This window comes from Xenopus tropicalis, chromosome 2 (assembly GCF_000004195.4).
Source record: "Xenopus tropicalis strain Nigerian chromosome 2, UCB_Xtro_10.0, whole genome shotgun sequence".
Taxonomy (NCBI): domain Eukaryota; kingdom Metazoa; phylum Chordata; class Amphibia; order Anura; family Pipidae; genus Xenopus; species Xenopus tropicalis.
In genome coordinates this window covers 167,685,868-167,710,559 of record NC_030678.2, presented here as the reverse complement: position 1 = coordinate 167,710,559, position 24,692 = coordinate 167,685,868, and the positions used below count along the sequence as shown (strand labels likewise).

Below are 24,692 nucleotides of genomic sequence, written 5' to 3'. Positions count from 1 at the left end.
TACTATACCTGCTATCCCACAGCCCCAGTCCCTTCCCAGAGGCTATTATCCCCCCACTGCTACTATAGGCACCATCTCTCCCTACTATACCTGCTATCCCACAGCCCCAGTCCCTTCCCAGAGGCTATTATCCCCCCACTGCTACTATAGGCACCATCTCTCCCTACTATACCTGCTATCCCACAGCCCCAGTCCCTTCCCAGAGGCTATTATCCCCCTGCTACTATAGGCACCATCTCTCCCTACTATACCTGCTATCCCACAGCCCCAGTCCCTTCCCAGAGGCTATTATCCCCCCACTGCTACTATAGGCACCATCTCTCTCTACTATACCTGCTATCCCACAGCCCCAGTCCCTTCCCAGAGGCTATTATCCCACTGCTACTATAGGCACCATCTCTCCCTACTATACCTGCTATCCCACAGCCCCAGTCCCTTCCCAGAGGCTATTATCCCCCCACTGCTACTATAGGCACCATCTCTCCCTACTATACCTGCTATCCCATAGCATTTTAGGTAAACGAGATAAAATGTGAGAGTGGGAATGAGAAGAAATATAAGGTGATAGAGCAAAAAAAATAGCAAAAGCCTAGCAATAATCTTCAGTAAAACTGTATATGTCATTCATATTCAGCTCTCAGAGCAAGGAGTTGGCTGTTCTGACCCTGATTCCTCATGTGTTGAGAATAAAAACCCTCTCCAACTTTAAGTTTATTCTGTGGAACGGATTTATTAAAATGCCTAAAAGTTGTCAGTGATCCATAAATCAGCTCTGTGCAGTAACGCTGGGCCGGGAGAAATGATCTGACTCAGTAGCTTATTTTGCTGATATATTTAGGTTTGTGGTGGTTTTTTTGGCAAAGAACTTCTCACTAAAAACAGGTTTGTGATAAACGGCTGTCAGGGGCAACAGATCATGATTAGATAATTAGCAGTCTTGCCATCTTAATTGGCCCTTATGACATCTGCACTCGATACTGCATGTTATAACGCAAACTTAAATAGCAATAGAGTTTAAATGGGACGGGAACATTGTAGGGTTCCAGCTGCTACAGAACTACCATTCCCAGTAACTGCCAGCCCAGGGGCCCCATTAGATACACTTTAATATAGTCTAGGCCTGTGAATGAAGATTATAGGGGTTATGGCTTGAACCACAGCACAGTAGTTACTAGAGCTTTACTCATCCATTCCAAACATTCAAGGGGTTGTTCAACTCTGAGTTAACTTTTACTATAATGTAGAGTGAGTAATATTCTGAGACAGTTTACAATTGGTCTTCATTTTGTATTATTTGTAGTTTCTTAATTATTTCAGTGTTTGTATAGCAGTATTTCAATTTGGAGTTTTAGCAGCTATCTGGTTGCTAGGGTCTAAATTACCTTAGCAACCAGGGAGCAGTTTAAATGAGGGACGGTTATATGAATAGGAGAGGACCAGAATAGAAAAATAAGTTAGACAAGTAACATTAACAATAAAATTGCAGCCTCACAGAGCAATAGTTTTCTGGCTGCCGGGGTCGGTGACCCCCATTTGAAAGCTATAAGGAGTTGTAGCTTAGTATGCCCAGCTTAAACTGGCACAGGGGAATAGGAGAGAAGGTGGTGGTGGCACATTTTTACCATGGGCTGGTGTTTCCATGAAAGAGAATATGGGCTTTCCTGGTTTACCAGGTCAGTGATTATAGTGCCCCAGCCTGGGGTACTTGTAAATACAGTAGAACACCCAGTGTTTTCTTGCATTGCCCTAAGCCAGCTCATGCCCAGTATAAAAAAATCAGTCAGATTTATAGGCCCCTTGGGTGTTGGCTCAGGTCTACTGAGAAACAAAGATGGCAGCATGGTGCTCTACTGACAAGTAACTTAGTCTGGTATCCAAGGTTAGTGATAGGAATCTCTGGGGGGTGAAGGTGCCCCCACCAGTTTACAGGGTGTGCCAAACAAGTTGACAACCCCTGGAGAACTGGCCATTCATTGGCCTTCAACAAATGAATAGGAATGGTGTACTGGCATCTTTCCCAACCTTTCAGCGACTGTTACATTGCAGTTTTGGCTTGGAGATAATAATGCCCAGTACTTACCCGTCCAGTCTCCCACCACTTTAATGTGAATTGCGAATGTTGCCTTCGACTCTGTAGGACACTACAAAATAAATGAATAAACCGATTAAGGAATGTTATACAACAGCTGGAAGATGAAGAGCATTAGTACAGGGCACCCACCCCATGGCGTCATAGATATAACAATCCACACCGGGTATTTCTACCGCCTACACGTCCCATTTATGTCATTGTCATAGGGGGCAATTTACTCCTGTGTGCACTGATCCTTGTAGTAAATTAACCCTCCTGTATAATAAAACCATCTTATCTGTAAGTCTAAGACACAGATAAGACTGGGTACAGAACATTATCTCTGCTTAAACATAGCAATATATAAATAATATAAAAAAAAAAAATACGTACTCAAAATGTATATTTGTGCAAAGCAAAATGAATGGCTGATCAGGTCTCTAAATATATTTTGCCATGGGTCCTAGGGGTCATTTACAAACTTAATGGGATACTGTCATGATTTTTATTGGGCACTTTTTATTTCGAAATCGCACTGTTACATAGCAAATAATTCCCTCTGCCATTTAAAATGTTATTCTTGAACCAACAAATGTATTTGTAGCTGTAATATTGGTGTGTAGGCGCCATCTCAGTGCATTGTGCCTGAGTCTGAGCTTTCAGCCAGCGCTACACATTAGAACTGCTTTCAGCTAACCTATTGTTTCCCCTACTCTCATGTAACTGGAGGAGTCCCAAGCCGGACTTGGATTTCTTACTATTGAGTGCTATTCTGATACCTACTGGGAGCTGCTATCTTGCTCCCTTCCCATTGTTCTGCTGATCGGCTGCTGGGGGTGAGGGGGGGATATCACTCCAACTTGCAGCGCAGCAGTAAAGTGTGCCTGAGTCTGAGCTTTCAGAAGGAGCCAGCGCTACACATTAGAACTGCTTTCAGCTAACCTATTGTTTCTCCTACTCCCATGTAACTGGAGGAGTCCCAAGCCGGACTTGGATTTCTTACTATTGAGTGCTATTCTGATACCTACTGGGAGCTGCTATCTTGCTCCCTTCCCATTGTTCTGCTGATCGGCTGCTGGGGGTGAGGGGGGGATATCATTCCAACTTGCAGCACAGCAGTAAAGTGTGCCTGAGTCTGAGCTTTCAGCCAGTACTACACATTAGAACTGCTTTCAGCTAACTTATTGTTTCTCCTACTCCCATGTAACTGGAGGAGTCCCAAGCCGGACTTGGATTTCTTACTATTGAGTGCTATTCTGATACCTACTGGGAGCTGCTATCTTGCTCCCTTCCCATTGTTCTGCTGATCGGCTGCTGGGGGTGAGGGGGGGGGGATATCACTCCAACTTGCAACGCAGCAGTAAAGTGTGCCTGAGTCTGAGCTTTCAGAAGGAGCCAGTACTACACATTAGAACTGCTTTCAGCTAACCTATTGTTTCTCCTATTCCCATGTAACTGGAGGAGTCCCAAGCCGGACTTGGATTTCTTACTATTGAGTGCTATTCAGCATTCTAGCTATGCTACCATTGACATATACTTACACCCACCTCCAAAAAGCTCACATCTTTGTCTCCCCCCCCCCATCCACAGTATGATAGTTTCCCTTTAAATTGGTGCTCTGACTGTAAACAACATCGAAACAATGCAGATAAAAACAAAAACATCCTTGTGTGTGGGTGTCAAATGCCTTTTTATATACAGTATATTTGCACTGAATGTACAGCTGGGCCTCTGATGGACGCGGCAGGGAACATCTGGCTCTTTACTGGCTAAACATGCTTTGGCCAATTAGACTGATAATGTTTAACTGTAAATTTCATTGAATAGTTATATATATATATATATATATATATATATATATGTTTTCCTACCTAATAAATACTGTAATTACAAATCTTTCACGAGTTGCTCACTTCACCCCTGGCCTTCCAGGTCTCTGTGATCTTGTTGTGCCCCCTGTTGCCAGACGAGCAGCATGGCCAAGCTCAAACAGTAACCTGGCACATATATATTAATTAAGCGGGCAGAGGGGCCCCTGGGATGTAGAACTGATGTTCTAATAGAGGCAAGTGTTTCCCATCTGCTTGCCGCCAATAGTCCTACAGGCTTATAGTTAGTGTCTAGGTGGACTACATGAATGGGCCAATAAGCTGCCGGCTTGCTCTGGAGGAACTCAGCTGGCAGCGTTTATCATTCCATGTGTATTCAGCTTAAAGGAACAGTTCAGTGTAAAAATGAAACTGGGCAAAATTAAAAATATGTTCAATAGAATAGAAAAACAGAATCTATAAAGGCTGGGGTGGGCAGATGTCTAACATAATAGCCAGAACACTACTTCCTTCTTTACAGCTCTCTAAGCTGTTAGCAGTCAGTAACCAATCAGTGACTTGAGGGCGGGCCATATGGGACATAACTGTCAGTTAATTTGCATTTGAATCTGACCTGCATGCTCACAAACTAAAGCTGGCCATACACGTGGCGATCTGACGATGTTTCATCGTCAGATCCGCCACACACCATTCAGGGCTGAATCGGCAGGTAAGGAGGTAGAAACAATAGGATTTCTACCTCCTTCTGCCGATTCAGCGCTGAAGGGAGAATTTTGGTCAGGCGCCCGATCAAAATTTTCAAACTGGTCCGATCGGCGAGTCGGCCGATATCAGCAGCTTCCTTCGATATTAGTCGACTCGCCGACATACCATACAAGCACCGAATATTGTACGAAACGAGGTTTCGTACGATATTATCGGTGCGTGTATGGCCACCTTAACTGACAGTTATGTCCCATGTGCCCCCACCTAAAGTCACTGATTAACTAAGAAGTTAGAGAGCTGAAAGCAGGAAGTAGTGTTCTGGCTATTATGTTAGACATCTGCCCACTCCAGCCTTTATAGATGACATTTTTGCCTAACTAACTATATTACAAATATTTTCTATTTTGAGCTGTTTTACCCATTTTCATTTTTACACTGAACCTGTTCCTTTAAAGGGGTAGTTCACATCCAAATTAACTTTTAATATGATGACATCACACTCCCAGTGGCACCCCCTTCCTGTCTGTATCATGACATTGATAATCTGAGATAGTTTGCAGTTAGTCTTAATTTTTTTATTTTGTATGGCTTTTAGCTATTTATCTTTTTGTTCAGCAGCTCTCCATTTGGCGTTTTTAGCAGCTATCTGGTTGCTAGGGTCTTATTTACCCTAGCAACCAGGCGGTGGTTTAAATGAGAGATGGGAATATGAATAGGAGAGGGGCCTGCATGGGAAGATAAGTAATAAAAAGTAACAATAATAATAAAATTGACGCCTCACAGAGCAATAGTTTATGGCTGCCGGGGTCGGTGACCCCCATTTGAAAGCTGGAAAGAGTCGGAAGAAGAAAGGAAATGATTCAAAAACGATAACCCTGTGGGGGGTGGTGCTTTTGTTTTTTATTCTCTTTAGTTTTTGGGGATGTGGGAGGGGCCAGTCTACTCCTTGTTACCTTGAAATTCTAATGCAGTGTCAGATATTCTTCTACCCTCCTTCCTACTGTGTCTCATACCACATGGCACTTATATATATATATACATATATGTATTTATTGTATTTATTTATTATATCACTTGTCCTCCCTGTGTGTAATTTTGTATTCTGTAAGATTGTACAGCGCTGCGTCCCCTTGTGGCGCTTTATAAATAAAGTTATACATACATACATATATCTTCGGCCTATTCCCAACACCTTATTGCCTTATCATTAAACAAGGAAAGCAGCAGTGTCATGTCCTGAATCCCTACTCCCTTCTGGGCAGCGAGGGGCCCCCATTAACCAACGTCAGTGCTGCTGAGTAAGCTGTAACCCAGGGGGCCATTAATCACAGGCGCAACCCTTTGGCAGTAATGAGTATCTCTTGTACTGCATGTAGAGCTCTCTGCCCCTCTGTGTGCGCTCTACACACCCACGTACAGTACGTCTGCCCCCCCCCCCTGCTGATCAGCACTGTGCCCTATGCTGGGGCTTCTCAATACAGAATAAAAAGGATAGAATAACCGTAACAACGTACTATGAATAAGTTGCGCAGCAGGAAATCCTGGCTTTGGTCCATTAAAAATATTATATTCTAAGCCAGGGATCCCCAACCTTTCTTACTCATGAGCCACATGCAAGTGTAAAAAAACTTGGAGAGCAACACAAGCACCATAAAAGTTCATGGAGGAGCCAAATAAGGGCTGTGATTGGCTATTAGGGGCCTCTATGCACCCTATCAGCTTACAGGGGGCTTTATTTGGTAGGAAATCTTGTTTTTATTCAACCAAAACTTGCCCCCAAGTCAGGAATTCAAAAATAACTCCCTGGTTTGGGGCCACTGGGAGCAACATCCAAGGGGATGGGGAGCAACATGTTGCCCCTGAGCCACTGGTTGGGGATCACTGTTCTAAGCAAACCCAGAATTCTGGGGACACCCCATTTCTGAGAATGGGCGAGATGAAAGCTCTCCCTGGGCTAAACTATATTAAGCTCAGCGGGGGGAGCCTCTACCCCCAGCCATTCTCTGTACGGAGATGAGATGCTGATGAAACTCCCAGGATCAATAACAGATAAAACTTTTCTATGGGAAATATACAAAAAGATAACATAGGGAATTGGTTTCTAGTTAATTTGCTTTTCTGTTTCCTTTCCTTAGCAGCTGACCATCCCTAAGGCAAAAGTCTCTAGATTTTATACATATATATTTATGTATGGCTTTTAAAGCAAAATAGCAGAATGCTGGGGCCACAATTATCAGTATAGAAATAAAAATAATGTATAGTTATTAGCACACTACAGTAGAGAAAAGGAATTAAAGGGTCCTATTGGGTTTATTTCATATTTAAATGATTCCCTTTTCTCTGTAATAATAAAACAGTACCTGTACTTGATCCCAACTAAGATATAATTACCCCTTATTGGGGCAGAACAGCCCTATTGGGTTTATTTCATGGTTAAATGATTCCCTTTTCTCTGTAATAATAAAACAGTACCTGTACTTGATCCCAACTAAGATATAATTACCCCTTATTGGGGGCAGAACAGTCCTATTGGGTTTATTTCATGGTTAAATGATTCCCTTTTCTCTGTAATAATAAAACAGTACCTGTACTTGATCCCAACTAAGATATAATTACCCCTTATTGGGGGCAGAACAGCCCTATTGGGTTTATTTAATGGTTAAATGATTCCATTTTCTCTGTAATAAAAAACAACTAAGATATAATTACCCCTTATTGGGGCAGAACAGCCCTATTGGGTTTATTTCATGGTTAAATGATTCCCTTTTCTCTGTAATAATAAAACAGTACCTGTACTTGATCCCAACTAAGATATAATTACCCCTTATTGGGGGCAGAACAGTCCTATTGGGTTTATTTCATGGTTAAATGATTCCCTTTTCTCTGTAATAATAAAACAGTACCTGTACTTGATCCCAACTAAGATATAATTACCCCTTATTGGGGCAGAACAGCCCTATTGGGTTTATTTCATGGTTAAATGATTCCCTTTTCTCTGTAATAATAAAACAGTACCTGTACTTGATCCCAACTAAGATATAATTACCCCTTATTGGGGCAGAACAGCCCTATTGGGTTTATTTAATGGTTAAATGATTCCCTTTTCTCTGTAATAATAAAACAGTACCTGTACTTGATCCCAACTAAGATATAATTACCCCTTATTGGGGGCAGAACAGCCCTATTGGGTTTATTTAATGGTTAAATGATTCCCTTTTCTCTGTAATAATAAAACAGTACCTGTACTTGATCCCAACTAAGATATAATTACCCCTTATTGGGGGCAGAACAGCCCTATTGGGTTTAATTACTCATAAATAATGTTTTTAGCAGACTTTAGGTAGGAGATCTGAATTTCAGAAAGACCCCTGATCCGGAAAAACCCCAGGTCCCGAGCATTCTGGATAATGGGTCCCATACCTGTATATGAAACCGAATGTGTTTAGAAATGAGGTTCTCTTACCATTGTGAGAGTAAATGGATGGGTTTCCAGAGCAGAGACACTTGGACACAGCAGGGTGATGTACTTTAAAACAATAAAAAACAATAGAAATCATGTTAGATGAACCTATTGGTCCCAGCTAGGCACATTATCTATTAAGCATATTATTATTATTATTATTATTATCATTATTATTATTATAAATAATAATAATAGGCTCCAGAAGGGTTAAATAGAAGTGTGCTTACAATTATTTTTACTTCTGTATTCACATAAACAAAAGTCACGTGATTTTAAAGGGGTGGTTAACTTTAAGTATGTTATAGAATGGCCAATGCTAAGCAACTTTAAATTGGTCTTAATTATTTATTTCTTATAGTTTTTTTATCTATTTGCCTTTTTCTTTTAGTTCTTTCCAGCTTTCAAATGGGGGGTCACTGACCCCGGCAGCCAAAAACAATTGCTCTGTGAGGCTCCAGTTTTATTGTTATTGTTACTTTTTATATCTTGTATTTCTATTCAGCTCCTCTCCTATCCATATACCAGCCTCTCATCCAAACTGCTCCCTGGTCACTAAGGTAATTAGGACCCTAGCAACCAGAAACTGCTAAAAACCCCAAACAGGAGAGGTGCTGAACAAAAAGTGAAATAACTTAAAAACTACAAATAATAGTGATGGGTGAAATAATTCACCAGGTATGGATTCGTCTGCACAGAAAAAAATTATCATGCGCAACATTTTTGCCGTTTCGAAAATCTTTCAAAAGATTCGCAAATTTTTCGACAAAGCGCAATCGGACAGATTTGCTCATTATTAGATAGGGGGTGGGCAATGGGAGCGAGGGGCGGAGCCTACACCCCCCCTTTCCTTCAATTTACTTACCTGGCCAGGCCTTGCACTGAATTTCTCTTTAACCATACGGATTTCAACAACATCACAAGGATGCGTAATTACAGCCACGATGGTGACGGGTTTGCTGCTTCTGATATATCGGTACAACCTTTCTGCGCAGTATAAGCACAAGGGGCCGGATATCCATAGCCACGTCTGCAACACAGAAACATGCAACAGTTCCAGGAGACTTGTCCGTTACTCATTAAAGGAAAACTATAACCCCTAAGGGACCTTAGACTGTAAGCTCACTGGGGCAGGGACTGATGGGAATGTGATAGGGACCTTAGATTGTAAGCTCACTGGGGCAGGGACTGATGGGAATGTGATAGGGACCTTAGATTGTAAGCTCCACTGGGGCAGGGACTGATGGGAATGTGATAGGGACCTTAGATTGTAAGCTCACTGGGGCAGGGACTGATGGGAATGTGATAGGGACCTTAGATTGTAAGCTCACTGGGGCAGGGACTGATGGGAATCTGATAGGGACCTTAGATTGTAAGCTCCACTGGGGCAGGGACTGATGGGAATGTGATAGGGACCTTAGATTGTAAGCTCACTGGGGCAGGGACTGATGGGAATGTGATAGGGACCTTAGATTGTAAGCTCCACTGGGGCAGGGACTGATGGGAATGGGATAGGGACCTTAGATTGTAAGCTCACTGGGGCAGGGGCTGATGGGAATGGGATAGGGACCTTAGATTGTAAGCTCACTGGGGCAGGGACTGATGGGAATGTGATAGGGACCTTAGATTGTAAGCTCACTGGGGCAGGGACTGATGGGAATGTGATAGGGACCTTAGATTGTAAGCTCCACTGGGGCAGGGACTGATGGGAATGTGATAGGGACCTTAGATTGTAAGCTCACTGGGGCAGGGACTGATGGGAATCTGATAGGGACCTTAGATTGTAAGCTCCACTGGGGCAGGGACTGATGGGAATGTGATAGGGGCCTTAGATTGTAAGCTCACTGGGGCAGGGACTGATGGGAATGTGATAGGGACCTTAGATTGTAAGCTCCACTGGGGCAGGGGCTGATGGGAATGTGATAGGGGCCTTAGATTGTAAGCTCACTGGGGCAGGGACTGATGGGAATGTGATAGGGACCTTAGATTGTAAGCTCCTCTGGGGCAGGGACTGATGGGAATGTGATAGGGACCTTAGATTGTAAGCTCACTGGGGCAGGGACTGATGGGAATGTGATAGGGACCTTAGATTGTAAGCTCACTGGGGCAGGGACTGATGGTTTATCCAAACAATACTGAGTCCATCCCAAGTTGACCAGTTACAGTAGCCTATGAATGCCTTACCTCTGGGAAATGCGGCCGAAATGTCGGTCCCTTGGTGCATATTTTCTCCGAGTTATTATGAACGGACATATCCTCATGGGAGAAAAAACTTCCCATCAGCGCCCTCGCTGCCCTGCCAGGAAACTCTCCCCCATCAGCTGCCGCCCCAGGAACCTCGCCCTGCGCACTTCTGTTCAGATAGAGGCAGCCGGGAGGGTGCTCCTCCAAATTACTCTGGTATTTCAGAACGCCTCTAGAAACCAAGTGAGATGGGGGATAAGTGTCGCCATCCGAGGGCTGAAGTGCTAATTAGCGGGAACTCAAGAGAACTTGAACTGCTGGTTATGCGGCTGATTAGAAGGCGAGTGCTTGCGGCTAAAGCCCCTCTCTACTTTCCAACCTCAAATCTCCGGAGGTATAATTCCTATTACACCTGTTATTATAGATATTTAAGCAGTAAATTTGAAATGAAGTTACTAAAAATTTTTTTAAAAAAATACACATTTTTTAATGCTTCTGAACATTTTTGGATAAAGTATTCCCTGAGCAATAACAGAAGGGGCCAAAATGACCCCCCAAACTACTGTAACTGACTGCATGGTATGTATCACACACTTATAAAATAAATATTAAATGTACTTACGCACAAGCATGAAGCAGCAGCAACAGGTAGAAGATGAAGAAAAGGTTGTGTGTGTGCAAAAAGATGCCATAATTTGCCGTCCTGTAAATGGAAATGGGAGTAACTTCAGCAATATGGAACACAACACATTACAAATAACTCTATGCCAGTACAGAGTATAAATATATATATATAGGACCCGTTATCCAGAATGCTCGGGACCAAGGGTATTCCGGATAAGGGGTTTGTTTTGGCTCCAATAAGGATTATTTATATCTTAGTTGGGATCAAGTACAGGTACTGTTTTATTATTACAGAGAAAAGGGAATAATTTAACCATGAAATAAACCCAATAGGGCTGTTCTGCCCCAATAAGGGGTAATTATATCTTAGTTGGGATCAAGTACAGGTACTGTTTTATTATTACAGAGAAAAGGGAATCATTTAACCATTAAATAAACCCAATAGGGCTGTTCTGCCCCCAATAAGGGGTAATTATATCTTAGTTGGGATCAAGTACAGGTACTGTTTTATTATTACAGAGAAAAGGGAATCATTTAACCATTAAATAAACCCAATAGGGCTGTTCTGCCCCAATAAGGGGTAATTATATCTTAGTTGGGATCAAGTACAGGTACTGTTTTATTATTACAGAGAAAAGGGAATCATTTAACCATTAAATAAACCCAATAGGGCTGTTCTGCCCCCAATAAGGGGTAATTATATCTTAGTTGGGATCAAGTACAGGTACTGTTTTATTATTACAGAGAAAAGGGAATCATTTAACCATGAAATAAACCCAATAGGGCTGTTCTGCCCCAATAAGGGGTAATTATATCTTAGTTGGGATCAAGTACAGGTACTGTTTTATTATTACAGAGAAAAGGGAATCATTTAACCATGAAATGAACCCAATAGGGCTGTTCTGCCCCCAATAAATATATATATATACAGTATATGTATATATAATAGCTGCAATGATAGAAATGTTATATGAGCGTAGGGTTTACTTCCCCTTTAGCTTGGATATCCCCTGGCTGCTAAGTTCAGGCACCTTTGCTCATGGTACCCAGGAAGGTTCCAGCCAGCTTAGAGCTGGGCCTCATCTATAGTTGGGGGGGGGTTGTTTCCCATTTCAGGTTAAAGTGATCCCCCGGCAGTTCTAGATTTGGTGACAATCAGTTTCTCTGGTTTTTCTCTGTGGAACGTGGAAGCAATGAATTACCTGATGGAAGACGTAGAAGCTGTGCACATCAGAAACAAAATCAACACCATGAGGACCCCGGTCACTCCAGGAACTGGAAACAAACACAAAGCGCATTAATATCCCTAGAAACGTTGGTTTGTATTAATGCAGAACCCTATAAAGGTAATGGAGCCTGATATCCGGAACATTCCAAAAACCTAGATCCCAACAACCCACAAAAATCCTCTCCAAAGTTGGAATTACTTCCTGGAAGTGGGTTGCTGGATCTGGATCTCTACCACATCTGCTCCCATCTGATCCAGAAATAAAGGGAAAGCTGAGCAAAAGGGAATGAATTATAGATAATAATTACAGAGTAATTCTAATACTCTCTATAATCCTCCCTCCCAATCAGTCAGCCGTAAGGTGGCTATAGATGTGCAGATCCCACACAGTAGGGGGTCATTAACTTACCCCAGGGGCACAAGTGCAGTAGGGCTTAGGGGTGCAAGAGCTGCAACTATTAGCACATAGCCAAGGAAATGGGCAATAGCTGGCTTGTTTGCACTTTGCACACTGTGTTTCAGCCCTAGTTTCTGACCGCTTGGTCTGTGGGCCAAAGAGATGGAAAAAAGGGGCCATAATTGATATGGACACCTCTCTGTAGGGACCAACAGCCTGAATGAACGGTAGGAAGTCATAACACATGGATGGATATCTGTTGGGATCAGTGGGCCCGTATACACAAGCTCATTTCATACAGTATTATTGGTACATGTATGGCCAGCTTAAAACAATTGATTTTAGCACAGAGCTCTGATTTTCAGGAAGCCTCAGGTCTAGGGTTCTGGATTAAGAGGTTCCTGACTGTATATGGAATAAACAATCTCCTATTGGGTATAATATAGAGCAGGGGTCCCCAACCAGTGGCTCGGGGGTAACATGCTGCTCCCCAACCCCTTGGATGTTGCTCTCAGTGCCCCCAAACCAGGGAGTTATTTTTGAATTCCTGACTTGGGGGCAAGTTTTGGTTGAATAAAAACAAGATTTCCTACCAAATAAAGCCCCCTGTAAGCTGATAGGGTGCATAGAGGCCCCTAATAGCCAATCACAGCCCTTATTTGGCTCCTCCATGATGGTGCTTGTGTTGCTCCCCAAGTCTTTTTACATTTGACTTTGGCTCCCGAGTAATAGAGGTTGGGGACCCCTGATATATACTGTAGTATAGTGTGCCCCCTTCTGTCATTCATAAGGATTGCTAGTTTAGTGACCCAAAGAATGCAGAAAGAAAAGCTTTAATTTAGTCACAGACTAAATGCAAAGTAAATTCTAATATCAATTACACTAGTCAATAATGTGACTAAACGAGAAAATAATAATAACCACAACAATAATAATAATAATTTCCCCATTCAGCCAGACACTGCCTATAAAATCGTATGTTTATACACTTTGGGGAAAGTTGATGCAAATGGGATTTTAGGACACAAACCGCCATGTTTATTTCCCACAATGCAGTGTTCCCCCCCCAAAAACATTCCAGCCTAATTGTTGCTTTGTATGAAGCTGCACCCTCCACACTTGCGCCCAATGCACCAAAGCAAACACAAATCCGCATTTAACCTTTTCAGGTGGGGGCTGCGTTATATACAGCTACGTTAAACCCGTTGCCACAAACCTGCTGGGCAAATGGGCGCACTCCGCTGTGGGAACCCTACAATAAAACCATGGGTGGCAGTAGGTATAGAAGAGCTGAGGACAAATGCAATAGTGCTTAGCGTCAATAAGTGCAACATTTGTGTCCATTTTTGCACAACTGCATTTGTGGTTGGGTTTGTAATTGACCCCCCAGATCCTGCCAGTTACAGCCCCCAAGTCTGCCCATAGCCCTTACTGAGAGGTACCATAAAGGTATATCAGCACAGGCATTGTACTGGTCCCAATATACAGTGGCCCTTCAACCATCCCCAGCCACTTCCAATCAGCTAAATGGAATCAGGGTTGGACTGGACCGAGGGGACACTGGGAAAAAACCCGGTGGGCCACGGTGACCAAGACCCGATCCCCACCTGTCCTCCCCCATTGCTGCCCTCCTCCCCCGATTGCAAAAGCAAATATATGGTGTGCCCAGGGGGGCCTAGTGGGGGTGTAGGCAGGGTCGGACTGGGCCGCCAGGACACCGGGAAAAATCCCGGGTTGGCCCCGGCTCTAGTGGCCCCCTGGCGGGCCAGACCCGACCCTTGGCGGTGCTACCGCTCCCGACCGCTCCTCCTCTGATGCGCCAAATTTACGCGCTCGGAGGAGGATGTCGGGTGGGGGGCGCTGCGCGGGGGGTTAGGGGGGCCCCTGCGGGGGCGGGTTAGGGGACGCGCCTGGCTGGGGGCACCTGCAGGGCCCCTGGGACAGGAGCCCCAGTGGGCCCTTCACCCCCCAGTCCGACCCTGGGTGTAGGGGCCCCTAGGGTAGCAGCCCCAGTCCAACCCTGAATGGAATGCGGAACCATAGACCATGAGTAACATCTGTTGTTGGCAGGGAGAGGGTTAATACATACACTCAGTATCTCTTGGTTTATTCCACTGCTGAGAATGATAAATACACAGAGTGCATTGGGTTATTTATGCAGACGCCACTTAACCCCAGTGTGTGCGTATCTGTAAATTCCCCACAGTATTGAAAGAAAATAAGGAAAATATGACAATGAGCCCCTATGATATTGGACGCCGGAAACCCCGGAGCCGCCAGCGATGTTTGAGCTGCATGCGGATATTAACTTGACCTTGAAAAACATCAGGTTTTTGCAGTTGTAGAATTATAAAATCTTTGTTGCTAGGATATGTGCTCCATGGCGATCCCTGGCTGCTACGTGCCGTCTCCCCATTTCCAGCACAGAGAAGCAGCATTCGCTCTGCTCCCATGTCCTTTCTACTGATTGGATGTGCCGAGCTGCTGCTGTATGTTTTATGGCTCTGCAGCTGAACTACACCAGCCTACTGATACATCCTTCTGCTCTGCTCCATCTGTAATATACTCCTTATTTAATGTTGTTTGAATGAAGAGAACATTTTACTAATAAATAGGAATATATGATATAATGAATAATGATCAGCCCCCTAAATTGCTCATAGCCTGTACAGAGAGATACCATAAAACTATGGCAGCATAGGGATTCCCCTGTACTAAGCACAATTCAGCAGGAACAGCCCCCTACGTTTGCTCATAGCCTGTACAGAGAGATACCATAAAACTATGGCACATAGGGATTCCCCTGTACTAAGCACAATTCAGCAGGAACAGCCCCCTAAGTTTGCTCATAGTCTGTACAGAGAGATACCATAAAACTATGGCAGCATAGGGATACCCCTGTACTAAGCACAATTCAGCAGGAACAGCCCCCTACGTTTGCTCATAGCCTGTACAGAGAGATACCATAAAACTATGGCACATAGGGATTGCCCTGTACTAAGCACAATTCAGCAGGAACAGCCCCCTAAGTTTGCTCATAGCCTGTACAGAGAGATACCATAAAACTATGGCACATAGGGATTCCCCTGTACTAAGCACAATTCGGCAGGAACAGCCCCCTAAGTTTGCTCATAGCCTGTACAGAGAGATACCATAAAACTATGGCAGCACAATTCAGCACAATTCAGCAGGAACAGCCCCCTAAGTTTGCTCATAGCCTGTACAGAGATACAATATACCATAAAAGTGGTACTAAAATTGTTATTCATTGACACAGTTCAGCAGGAAAATTTTAGGCTTTTTAATCTTGTTTACGCCTTTGAAAATAAAGTGTCATTTTAACAGATGAGATATTCTGAGAAGTCGGGGTAATCTGATGTGACAGCTGCAAAACAACCTCACGAGAGACAGATCTGAACCTCATGAACCAGTCCGCTTATCTCTAAGAGCAACGCAGAATATTAATAGGCCCTAATGCAACTTCTAATTAATACAATAGCACATTGCATTAATATGTTCATCGTTATACTTCTGTTGTTCTTAATGGCTTTGAACTCGAGAATAATGAATTCTCTTCCTTCGCCAACTTCCATAATTACAAGGAGCAGAAACATTACAAGGGAAGCCGTGATATGAATAGAAGGAGAGAAAGCCATGTACAACAGAGACATGATGTAGGAGCGAAGGTTACATGTTACACATTTAATTTAATTGCTGTCCCTGTGTAGCTTGCCGTCCTTATTTATGGGGTGGAAATGGGCAAGGCTTGCTGGCATGACCAAACCAGATCAGAGCAATGGGCAAATATCCCAGTTTAGGGGGATACTTGAATTTATGTTCAGGGGCCCTGCAGGTGCCCCCGCTGGCCACGTTCCCTTACCCCCCCGCAGGGGCCCCCTTAACCCCCTGCAGGGTCCCCCATCCAACGTCCTCCCCTGAGTGTGCGTAAATTTAACGCTGCAGGGGAGGAACGGTCGGGCAGGGGGACCGCCAGCAAGGGTCGGGTCTGGGCCGCCGGGGCCCAGCCCGACCCTGCTTATGTTCAAATCACCATGTTTTAAACCCACAATGCAGCAGAATTGCAGCCGCATGGGAAGTTACGAACAGGGCCGGAACTAGGGGTAGGTGCAACAGTGAGGGAGCACTAGTGGTTGCCAACCCCTAGTCCAGGATCTCTTACCCCCACCGCTGGTGCTCCCCCCTGCATGGCATCTGTGCTGCAATCACCCCAATATGGCACCTCCACCAACTACACACTAGGGCAAGGAACATATTCAGAGGCAGGTAACCCATATACACAACTATTGTGCCCATTTTGGAATGACCACACTTGCAGTTACATTCATAAACCCCTTTGGGACTAGGGCACAGCTCTCCTCTTATTGGGATACCCCTGCAACAAAGAAACATTCAAGATAAAGATAAATAAAACCAGGGCTGGCCTAGGCCAACTGGACCTATTGGGCCCAATAGTGCCCCACATCCCGCACCTGGGGGAATAAACACATAAAGCTGTTCAGCCCACCCCCAACAACGATTGCCCAATAATACTGGGACATTAAACACAAAGTGGGCACTGCATTCATAGTGGGCACTGTGTATAGTGTGCCTGAGGGGCCAATACTCACACTGTCTCACACTGTATATAATATGCTTGGTATGTCCGTGCCCAGTGCTTGGGGGCCATATTGTGCCATGAAATGCTGGGGCCAATGGAACAAGAGAGAGGGGAAATGGCGGGGTTACACCATCAGTCACAGAGCGAGAGGCAGGGACTATTCGCCCCCCCAGCCCTGGAACCCTGTGCCAGCTGGCAACACTAATATCTACAGTTAGTATTAGTGATTGTATATATAATTTATGTATGTGAGTGTATACATTGGTAAGTATAGGTTCTGGGTGCTGGGTTTACTTGAAAGGGTTGAACTTGATGGACTCTGGTCTTTTTTCAACCCTATGTAACTAACTATTTAACACCTCGTGTAGGGGGCCCAGCCAAAATGGTACCAATAATGAAGATGATCCAATGATTTTGGTCAATGAACCATCACTTTCTTATTTATTTATGTATCATTTTCATCATTAGAAACATATGATGCTCCAGCAAGTTGTGGGGAAAAACAACTATGGTTTTCAAGGCAGGGTAGAGTTGGCCCTGGGCCCCAAACCTATGAGGGTGTCACCGGTGAAAATAAGGACTTGCAATATTTCCAAACAACAAGCAGTAGAACAATTTCCAGAAGCAATTTATCTGCTCCCAAGTACTGGGGATTTCTATCTTTGCGCTCGATGGCTCTACCCGCTGTGCATGGATGGGATCCAAGGCCCATCAGAGCCACTAATGGGAAGTTAATAAGAGGCAGGGCCCCCGGCAGCACCCACTGAGATCATTCCCAGCGTGAGGTTATTTCCTCCTGTGATTTTGCTTCTCAGCCACCGTGCGAAAGGCTTGAAAACACGGCTGGGGCTCAGCAACAACACCAACGTCTCGTTCCCTCCCAGGGATGAGCAGGAAAAACAACCCCGCGCCCAAGCTCTGCACCATCGCCAGGACAAAAACACTGTCTGCATTCCGACGCCCTTGCGGGGGGCTTATTGGAATCGTTTGGATACTTGCTATTAAATGGACGGTAACAACTTGGAAAAAAACGCTGCATGTTTTCCAGATTACATATTAAAAAAGGGGATGCTATGGGGAATATATACAATCAAATAGCTTCAGTTTTGCCCTCTCCGTGCCTAGGCTGAAATCATTATTACATGGGAAGCCCAGGAAGGGAGCCCTGAGACTTGTAATTAAGCACAGGGGCACCCATCCATAACAATGTGCTCTGGTACAGCCATTACAGGGTGCCATGATGCAATGGAGCCAGCCTGCCCATAGACACGCTTGTGCCGAGCCCAGTCAGTGCAAACTACAAGACTTATACTGTATATTTATTCTAAATCTGCTGCCGGAGATGCAATTTGCTGCATAAACCCACACAATGCAATGACTCCCAGCCCGGGTAAATGACGTTAATAAGCAAGATGATACTTTGCTAATATAACTTGGCTTTATTGGAGTTTCTCTTTGGAAATAGATTTACAATGAAATAAAAATGCAGATGAAAATAAACATTACATGGTTATTATAACGAGAGTTGGGTTATATATCTTTTGGGAATTCGAGGCTTTATGGCTGAGGCAAGCAGAGGCGCCTCTCTGTAAAAACAGGGAAATAATCAGACAGGAGAGACGGGGGTTCTCTATACAAAACCAGGGGGCTCAGTTGGCGATGTCATTTTTTTATTTCCCAACATGTCTAGAAGGGGTAATGCCAGGGTAGTGGTACCTTGTAATTACTGTTTGCTAATGGTCAGGCAATAGTTACATGATTATGTACTGTTAGCCGTCTGGTCATTAAACCTGCACTCTAGCCATAGTAACCAACCCATAGGAAGAGCAAGGGTCAAGCCACTGTACTCTGGCCAAAGGTACCTTAATGCTCAGGCAAGGGAGTGAGGTCAACAAAGGGTTTAAATAGGCTGAAAAATAATGCTGCTGGGTTGTAAAAACCTGAGAATTAATGAGAAAAGGGGCCCCAGGGACCACAAGAATAAAGGGATGGAGCCATGACAGGGCCAGGAAGTGGATCCAGGATAGATTGGAAACAAGGGATTATGGGGATTTTAGGCAGGCATGGATTGGCTGGAGGAAAAGGTTGGGGGCAGAGCAGGCAGACTCCGGTGCCATTTTAACTTTGCAGCCCTTACCACCCTCCCTATTGGTTAGGAGCATGGAGATTAGTTGTAGCCAGGAAAGGGGTGGCAGTAAGGGCAGAAGGGAAGGAATTGAGGCGATGGGGGAAGTTGTTTGGAGCTGAGGCTAGGGGTAGCGGATATTAGCCAATGTTTAAAGGGGAGGAGTAAAGGAAAAGGGGTTAGCCTCAGGATTGCGGAGATGGGGGTACAGGGGATCTCCATAACAGCAGCCTTCAACGGCTAGTTGTGGGGATCAAGCTGGATAGTTTGCTTTAATGCTTAATATGTTGTGAAATGTAATATACTTGTTGGTTAACGTTAATAGTTGGGCCTTTCCATCCCAACAAAAGCGTTGATTATGTGTTTAGTATGTTGGGGGTGTGGAGGTGGAAAGGGGGCCATTACTGGACATTGTACCTGTTATGAGAAAACTCCCCAATGAATGCAGCTGTTTGTAACATCAGGAAGAGCTCAGCAGTCAAACTGGTTGAATCCCCTGGATCATGGATTAAAATTCCACCTCTTTAAGTTTAAAATTTAATAACCAAAGTTGCTGGCCCCCTCCACCACTTTGCTTAGACAGAGATCAGAAGTGACACTCAATTAGGAGAGTGCAGCGGCAAGCACTTCAAGCATCTTCGCTCATTGGCTCATCATGAATAGTATGGGCAGGCTATAGGGTTAATGCTATGCTTGAGGAAGGATCAGTTTGTTGACCTGCCATATTGTGTTTTTGGATGTTCCACCCTGTGCATTTTTCCCAAGACCGAATATTCAGTTTTAGGTCGGGGAAGAGAGGGTATTTGACCTGCACCAGAAGGGACCCTAAAAAATGGCCAGCAAAAATAAAGAACATATACATAGTGCAGTAAGCAAGGGACATGGATGTCCAGCCTGTAACCCATCATGTTTAACCTGTTAAGCTGGCCGTACAGGGGCCAATAAAAGCTGTCACCTGGGCCCCTCCAAACCAAATAGGCATAATATTAGCCTGTGTATTTGAACCTTATAACATCCTGAGCAGATATCTGCTGGGTGAGGACTTTATTGGCCCACTGATTCATTCTTCTCGTATATGCCCATGGTATGATCCAACCATTGCCTCCTGGGCAATCTCTCCTGGTACTAGATCAGCCCAATCTGTCCCCACACATTGGTGTTCATCCCTCATTTTCCCCTCAGTTTGGGGCCACCAATCTACTTTCACCATACGGACCCTGTGCCACAAACTTTGTTCCAAGCGTAGCAACCATCTTATGTTTTGTTTCAGACAGCAGACTTATAAATGCTACCTGTTGATTGGTTGCTACGGGTAACTAGACCTGAATTCATCTCCCCACTTGTGATTACATTATAGCAGTATATACAATGTGGTTTATGTGTAAAACCGAAGTTATCCATTAAAATGATCTCTTAACAAATGAATAGCCCAATAGTAAAGGTGCCCCTTCCAAGGGCAAAAGCTCCCCGTTATGTTCCATAGAAGAGACTCAGACTTACCCGAAGTGAAGATTATTTTTCTCGGATCCTGAAATAAAAACACACAAAATATTTTCATATTAAGAAGCCAATCTTCTGCCTAAACAGAGTGACTAAGGCACAACAAGGCTCTAGTTAGCGACAAGTGACTCATTTCTGCTTATGAATCTCCATTTATCTGACACTCGGGAATTCAATCTTCCGTCGTTTCAGGGATAAAGAATGTGCCGAAAATTGTTTTTTTTTCCACGGGCCTCCTGAAAAATGAGCGTTCGGAGCAGCGTATGTGTTGTGCCTGTTTTCTCTCCGACACCGCCAATAGGCGCTTGAAGCTCATTTGCAGTAATAAGCATAAGAACAGCCACCAATTTAGCACTTTTATCTAATATTCCGGATACGCCATGCTAGAAAGTCTGTCCTGCATCTCAAATAGAGGGTTCATGCAGTATTGTGCTTTATCGGTTTAGGGCCGTTCTGTAAATTGGAAACAGGTAGGGTAAATACATTATTTTATAAAAGGTATTTATATTGCTATTCTGCACCATATAAAGGGCCACTATAATTTCATTTATTATTTCTATGGGAAGTAGCTGGGCAGGATTTTAGGGAGGGTGTAGTAGGCCTAAAGCCATGAGCATATGCCTTAGGTGCCATTGTCAACCTGGCAGGCTGTCCCAAGCTTCCTGAGCATTACTATTTGGCCTCCTGTTGTGTTGTAATTAATTAAAGGACCAGTAGCATAAAAAATATAAAAAACATTTCTTCCTACAAATAAACAGTTCTTTAGCAACATATATCCTATCTTATACAGGTATGGCTTTCATACTATACTCATATAGAGAGTCATGAATGTTTATCTTCCAATGTAGGAACTAATCCCATTGTATTCTGTGCAGCTTATCTGCTTTTTTGTGTGCCTTTGTGCCCTACTGGTCTTGACTGACTGCCCCAATGGCTACTTGGCAGCTTATTTATATAAATGCTAGTACAGGTATAGGACCCATTATCCAGAATGCTCGGGACCAAGGGTATTCCGGATAAGGGGTCTTTCCGTAATTTGGATCTCAACACCTTAAGTCTGCTAAAAAATCAATAAAACATTAATTAAACCCAATAGCATTGTTTTGCATCCAATAAGGATTGTTTATATCTTAGTTGGGATCAATTTCAAGGTACCGTTTTATTTCTACATAGAAAAAGGAAATCAGTTTTAAAATTCTGAATTATTTGATTATAATGGAGTCTATGGGAGACGGGCTTTCCGTAATTCGGAGCTTTCTGGATAACGGGTTTCCGGATAAGGGGTCCGATACCTGTATAGGTTCTGAACCTAGTATATACTGAGCCCTTGCATCTGTGCAATTGGTCAGTGTAAAGTACACACATATACAAAATATTTTAAAGGGAAACCTAAGGGGGAGAAATGAATCCTGTTGCTCTGTAATAATAAAACAGTACCTATACTTGATCCCAACTTAGATATAATTACCCCTTATTGGGGGCAGAACAGCCCTATTGGGTTTATTTAATGGTTAAATGATTCCCTTTTCTCTGTAATAATAAAACAGTACCTGTACTTGATCCCAACTAAGATATAATTACCCCTTATTGGGGGCAGAACAGCCCTATTGGGTTTATTTAATGTTTGAATTTTTTTTTTTTCAAAGTATAGAGATCCAGATTATAGAAAGCCCCCTTATCCATAAAATCCCAGGTCCAGAGCTTTCTGCATAACAGGTAACATACCGTAATATATACGTTACATATACAAGTAGCTTTTTGGGGCTTGTGTGTATGAACCTAGTGAACAGAAACCCATTTAGTTGCATTGTCGATGTTAAACTGCAACAAATAAACAAATTGTCATTGGCTGTTTAATGGAGTGTAAGATTATTCTGTAATTCAGGCCGATGGAAATGCAGAATGATTTGGTGGCTGTTAATTTATTGGATACTGTGTTCCGTTCCCATGTAAAGTCACAAGGCAGCTTTATAATGTATAAACTCAGAGGTGCTAACAGTAAAGAATGTATTTGCCTTTGACCTTATTTGACACTGAGGGGTATATTTATCATGCTGTGTAAAAAGTGGAGTAAAACATTACCAGTGATGTTGCCCAGGGCAACCAATCAGCAATTAGATTTCAACAGTTAGAAAACTAAAGCAAAGCATTTGATTGGCTGCTATGAGCAACATCACCAGTAATGTTTTACTGCACTTTTTACACAGCATGATAAATATACTCCTTAGAGATATTAAACGTGGTGGTAAAACATAAGTGGGTGCAAAAAACTATACAAAATACTGAGGGGCACATTCACTAATCCACGAACGGTCCGAAGGCGTCCGAATGCGTTTTTTTCGTAATGATGGGTATTTTTGTGACTTTTTCGTCGCCTTCGCGATTTTTTCGTATTTTGCGCAACTTTTTTGTCGCCGTCACAACTTTTTCGTATATTTTCCATGACTTTTTCGGCGTTTACAATTGCTCAATACAAAAAAATCACCACAGCGATGAAAAAGTTGCGCAAAATACGAAAAAATCGTGTTGGCGATGAAAAAGTCACAAAATTTTCGTTTCCAATACGATTTTTTCCCATTCGGGATTCGGATTCGTGGATTAGTAAATGTGCCCCTGAGAGTGCATTTTTTGAGTTTGCCCTTTTGAATTGCTCTAATAGCCCCAATGTACAGACTTTGTTATCTACCCAGCTGCTTCTAATTGTTTAATTTAAGACTATATAAGCCTGTCTCTAGCTCCCAGTTGCTTGGCCATTACGCTTTGTAGATAAGATCCAAACTACTGTGATTTATTGAGCGCCTGATTCCCTTCCTGGTTCCTGGTTCCCTGCCTGTTTTTTTGAGTTCCTGACCCAGTTCCGGACCTGTCACATTCTACCTTGCCTGCGGCCTGCTCCGAGCTTTGCCTATTTATCAGACTTGGACATGCCTGCCCAGGCCTTGGCCCATTATTAGACAAGTAGATTTTACTCTCTGTGTCTTCTGCAGACTTCTTATGGTCCCAATTACTGGCGTCACCCAGACTATGGCCTTCAACCTGCCTACACTTAGCCCCCTGAAAATAAACCACAAAAATACATATTGTCCAATGCAGTAGTATGTAAGAAAATTCTTTAGGGAGGAATAAAATGGCCACAGACACCGCTGTGTGATCCCCAGCTTCCCGCTATCATCACTAGGGTTACAGATCCCAAGGCATCTTGAACTCTGCTCCCCCATAGTTATGACTAAGCCACCTGGTCTGCCATAGCCCTATATTAGCAATTCAACACTTAAATAAAAAAGTCTTAAAAAACAACACATTAATAATTCACCTACCTCATTCTTGTAACGCGCAACATTTATTGAAGGGAATTCATGGTTGTAATTTACTGAAAAGTTCACAGCATTCAGGACATGCGCTCCAACATGGACGGCTGGAAAACAAAGGTCCCATTATAGGTTGTGGCCAAATCAAGCAAATATGATCATCTAATCTGTACTGACCAACTGACCATAACCCCATGCTGCCCCCAGCAATAAGAGTTTATATATTGAAATCTTTGTTGGATGGGTGAGTTCTTTTTCACAATACATTCCTAAAACATTTCTTTGCCACATATTCCCGAACCAGAGCAATGTGTAGAATTTCCAAAAATGTCAATGACTTGATAATGTCCTACTACGGTCAACTAATGACTATGTTAAGTGTTCCCTCCACTGGCAAGCCAATTACCTACATGGTTTAATGTTTTACTTTTGCTTCCACTAAGGTTAATATCTACTCAGTTCCCATGGAATGAACTAACACGTAGTTAAGCATTTGCACCCCTTGAGAAGGAATTTGGATACTATGCGACGCTTGTCATTGGCCACCGAAGAAGCTTATTCTCACCGAAACCCTAGCAACTTATCAACACAGTTTAAACTTTAAAAAGGAAATGTGAAAACTTCTCCAAATTGCTATTGAGAA

At 43.4% G+C, this 24,692-nt stretch overlaps 1 protein-coding gene across 3 annotated transcripts in view; it reads right to left on the bottom strand.

Annotated features, from left to right (window-relative positions):
• The window catches only part of nox4 (NADPH oxidase 4), a 117,674-nt gene that overhangs the window by 64,362 nt on the left and 28,620 nt on the right, over positions 1–24,692 (bottom strand). For all 3 annotated transcript variants that reach the window (XM_004912170.4, XM_012958029.3, XM_012958031.2), the window contains 8 exons: positions 24,059–24,156; positions 20,742–20,769; positions 12,076–12,148; positions 10,872–10,952; positions 10,250–10,481; positions 8,931–9,095; positions 8,069–8,131; positions 2,081–2,141 (listed from right to left, as the gene is read on the bottom strand). In XM_004912170.4, coding sequence (XP_004912227.2) covers positions 2,081–2,141; positions 8,069–8,131; positions 8,931–9,095; positions 10,250–10,481; positions 10,872–10,952; positions 12,076–12,148; positions 20,742–20,769; positions 24,059–24,156 — 801 coding nt within the window. The remainder of the gene's footprint in view (positions 1–2,080; positions 2,142–8,068; positions 8,132–8,930; positions 9,096–10,249; positions 10,482–10,871; positions 10,953–12,075; positions 12,149–20,741; positions 20,770–24,058; positions 24,157–24,692) is intronic.